General features: G+C 40.7%; 1 protein-coding gene across 1 annotated transcript; it reads right to left on the bottom strand.

Moving 5' to 3' along the window:
* Nucleotides 77-3244, bottom strand: LOC107610171 (UDP-glycosyltransferase 82A1). Its single transcript, XM_016312265.2, has 2 exons — nucleotides 2647-3244; nucleotides 77-1086 (listed from the first exon to the last, which is right to left on the bottom strand). The coding sequence occupies exons 1-2, from the start codon at nucleotides 3119-3121 to the stop codon at nucleotides 200-202; spliced, it is 1362 nt and encodes a 453-aa protein (XP_016167751.1). The 5' UTR covers nucleotides 3122-3244; the 3' UTR covers nucleotides 77-199.

Here is a 3866-nt window from a genome sequence, read left to right as displayed (position 1 = left end):
ACTTTTTACTTTTTGTCCGCAAGTGGTAAAAGCTTTCTGACTTTGTAGTTTGTAGCATGAAATTAGGCCAAAATAATTGAGCAGAAGTGATATATAATTATATATATAGCTGACATTTTTGATAGTGTTGTAGATAGAAAGGAGGAATGAAGAAGATGGTGAGAAGTTAATAGTAGAGAATGAGAGGCCTGGGAAGCGGCTAGTGTATGGAAATGGAAGGGTGTATTTGTTGGAGAAAGTGGTTCAAGAGGGGAGGCCCAGCGGCAATGATAGCAGCTTGGTGTAGAGAGGCCAAGCGGGCATCCATGTGCTCATCCTGCATCACCCTGCCCACTCCTTCATCCACATCCCTCTCTCCAAACCCATTCAGTCTCACACCCACTCTCCAAACCTGCACGATGTAGGCGCAGTTCAAGAACTGGTCGCCCGCGAGAGGGTAGCAGAGCAGTCTCACTCGGAACTGCAAAGCCTCCAAGGTGGAGTTCCAGCCGCAGTGAGTGAGGTAGCATCCCACAGAGCGGTGCTGCAGGATCTCCGTCTGGGGGGCCCAACACACAACCCGGCCTCTGCCACTGGTCCTCTCCACAAAGCCAGCTGGCAAGCCCTCACGCCACCCTGAAGTGGACCTCAGGACCCAAAGGAATGGCCTCCCTGTAGCCTCCAGTGCGAGTGCCAGGCTCCTCACCCTTGCCTCCCCTATCGGACTCACCCAGCTTCCGAATGACACGTATACAACCGACCTTGCTTCCTGCCTTTCAAGCCACTCCATGCAGCTCCTGTCTTCTTCCCACAAGCTAATCGTCCTCCTATGCCTCCCCGCCGGGCCCCCGCTATTTATTATAATAGCGCTTATCGGAAACACCCTTGGATCTGATGATAAATCTGAATCATCACCAACTCTTCTTTCATCCGCAAACGAGTTCACCAGCAACCACTTCAGCTTCCTTGATCTCTCCATACTTCTCCTCCAGAATTTGAATCTAGCTTTCTTTGCTGCTACTGTTCCAATCAGCCAAGGTAGATCCTCCGTTGAAATTATCGGCGCCTCACTTACAATCCCATTTTTCCCTTCCTCTTTCGGAAGCCCTGCCATGCCAAAAAAAAAACAAATGTTATGGGCCAATATTAGTCAATATTTTAAAATAATACTTTACTTTTATACTACTAAAATTTAGTTTTACTATAATATTTAGTATTTAAAATTAATAAAGAAGTAATTAAAAATAACAAATTGTATTCCTTATGTAACATTATTGTTCATAATATAGTAGTAATACTAATTAATTACACTACTTGTGTAACATGACATATATCGCACATCTCTTGGCTTCAGACACATTAACTTTTACGTAACTCAATTGTTGCATCTGATGAGTCATATCATAGGGAACCCAATAAAACTTCCATACTTGTCGATCAAAATACTACTTTTTCTCTCATAAATCATAATGGATGGAGTGGTATAGGAAATACTCCTACATACTCCTATATCTTTTGTGATTCTTATACGCGTTTTTCTCGTTGAATACGTATTTATTACATTTTTGTTATAAATAATACTACTAGTGTACGAGGAATTCCATTGGAATTTTTAATGGAAGGAGTTGCACAAAAACAATGGGTGTGGCTAAATGGAAACTCGGCGCACAACTTGGTGTAGTAGCATAATCCTCATACCTCATACCGACATGACAAAGGAAGCGGCATTTATTATGGATGTCCATCTCAAAATAAAACGCATTTATATATGCCACATGCTTACTGCCATCTACTAAGGATATATATTCTTGTAGATGATTTTGTCTTAGATGAGAAGAAAAAATTTTGTGCATGCATATCAATTATATTTAGACGGATTTGATTCTTAGACGCACTAATTTTCTCAAAATAAATATATAGAACAAAGTTAGGTGGTTTCAGACTTTACAATTTATCACTAGAGTACCTAAGCATTTTCCCCTTATTAGTAATAACTTCCAGGTCGTCCTTTTGACCACAACGAGCAGGGGCATGTGAAACGTGCTATTTTATGTTCAAAATATATTAGATGTATACTAAAATCAACACTAAAATTAATTATTAAAGTACTATATAAATTATGATATAAAATATATATTAAAATTAAATTAAATAATATATATTTATACATAAATACATAATAATTAATTTGATAGTTAATTTTTAATATAAAACTAATATGCATGTTTTTTTATTATTTCACTAGTAATTTTTATGTTTGGTATACAAAATTTAGTAATAGGTATGGTAAAATTTATTCCTCTCACTCTTATCGTTATTCGTTAATGATATCTCTAACTTAATTCATTTACAATTCACAATATATCTCATGAGATCCATAATGGTTTGTACGTTTTGTTATCAATTATTGATTATTAGTTACAGGAGTGCTAGCGGCCAGCAATTTTTGTAATTTATAGCCATTAAATAACCATCAATGATGATTTTAATGGTGTAAAATTTGTGTGAGATTTTATCTAATGGCTCACCTTTTTTTTACTGGTTACATGCTGACCAGAATTTGAAAAAGTTGATGGCCCCTAGACTTTTTCTTATTACTTATTAGTGTTAAGTGTGTTAGTAAGTTGTATGTAGAAGTGTTAAGAGAGAAGGATGGATGGGAGCAACCTGTGTGAGAAATGAGGCCAGCTTGGAGCAAGTGAGGAATGGAGGAGATCAAGCGGTAAGCGGCGAACATGGCGGGCCAGAAGCCGGCACAGGGGATCCCGCAGGTGGAGGCTACCTCTATGGCCCAGGAGGCCAACAGGTCAACCACCACACATATCACCTCTCCCTTCACCTTCTCACCCATCACCACCTTCTCCAGCTCACTTGGCATCCACTTCTCCATTGCCCACTCTATCTCGAAGAAATCCGGCGCCGCACCCCCTCCCACCCTCAGCCCATCTTCCACCGCCACCCACCTCACCATCTCCTCATCAGGCCACCTTTTAATGTGCTGCGGGACCACTATCACCGCCTCCAATCCCATCCCCGCAAACGCCGACGCCACCTTCTGCATGGCACTTAGGTGTCCTTGTGCTGGATATGGCACAAGTATTACTATTCTTCTTCCCTTCTTCTCAATCTGCCCCCTCATCATCTTTTTTTCTTTTTCTTTCTCCTTACTCTATACCAACTACTTCTAAGCGCAACGCCCTATTTGTAGAACAATATGCATGTGCCCGCATATATATCACACCCATCCGATTATGCATGTGCCTCTTAACCTTTATTCCATCCATTATTATATTGTTGGAATCATTATTTTCCTCTTTCTAAATATTTCCTACTTCAACTTTTTTTAATTATTAATATACCATAATTTTAATATTTTACATACAATGAAAGAAATATACTATTCATGCGTCACAGTAAGGGTGTTCAAAATCGATCCGGACCGAATTAAATCTAGGGGTGTTCAAAATCGATTCGGACCGAATTAAATCGACAAATCGAACTGAAAAAATCGAAAATCGAATAAATTAAAAACCGAAAAAAAATTGTTTTGCTGTTTTTTTGTGGTTCGATTCGGTTTTTGATTCTTAGCATGAAAACTCTAACCGAACCGGTTCGACTAAAAACTACCAACCCCACCCCCCAAACGAGAGCTAGTGACTAGTGTGCTACTGTTGCGCGATTCCCCTCCGATCCCTAACCCCCAAATCGAAACCTAACCCCCAAATCCCCAATGGAAACCTAACCACGCAACGCACATCGCACTATATCTCGCCCTCTGTGCAGCGCAGTGCGCACCCAGCCACGGAGCCAGCCAGCAGCCACCCACGTCCTTGAGTTCAAGGCCGGCGACACCGACGTTTCTCCCAAGTCCCACCACCTCGAAGCCT

The sequence above is a fragment of the Arachis ipaensis genome, chromosome B07 (assembly GCF_000816755.2).
Source record: "Arachis ipaensis cultivar K30076 chromosome B07, Araip1.1, whole genome shotgun sequence".
NCBI lineage: Eukaryota > Viridiplantae > Streptophyta > Magnoliopsida > Fabales > Fabaceae > Arachis > Arachis ipaensis.
Note: the sequence above shows the minus strand (reverse complement) of the source record. Positions and strands in the feature narration are given on the sequence as shown.

Coding starts and splice junctions, on each gene's coding strand:
- LOC107610171 (XM_016312265.2), bottom strand. CDS start 3,121: ATGATGAGGGGGCAGATTGAGAAGAAGGGAAGAAGAATAGTAATACTT. Junction 1,087..2,646: donor TGGCCTCATTTCTCACACAG/GTTGCTCCCATC, acceptor TTGGCATGGCAG/GGCTTCCGAAAGAGGAAGGG.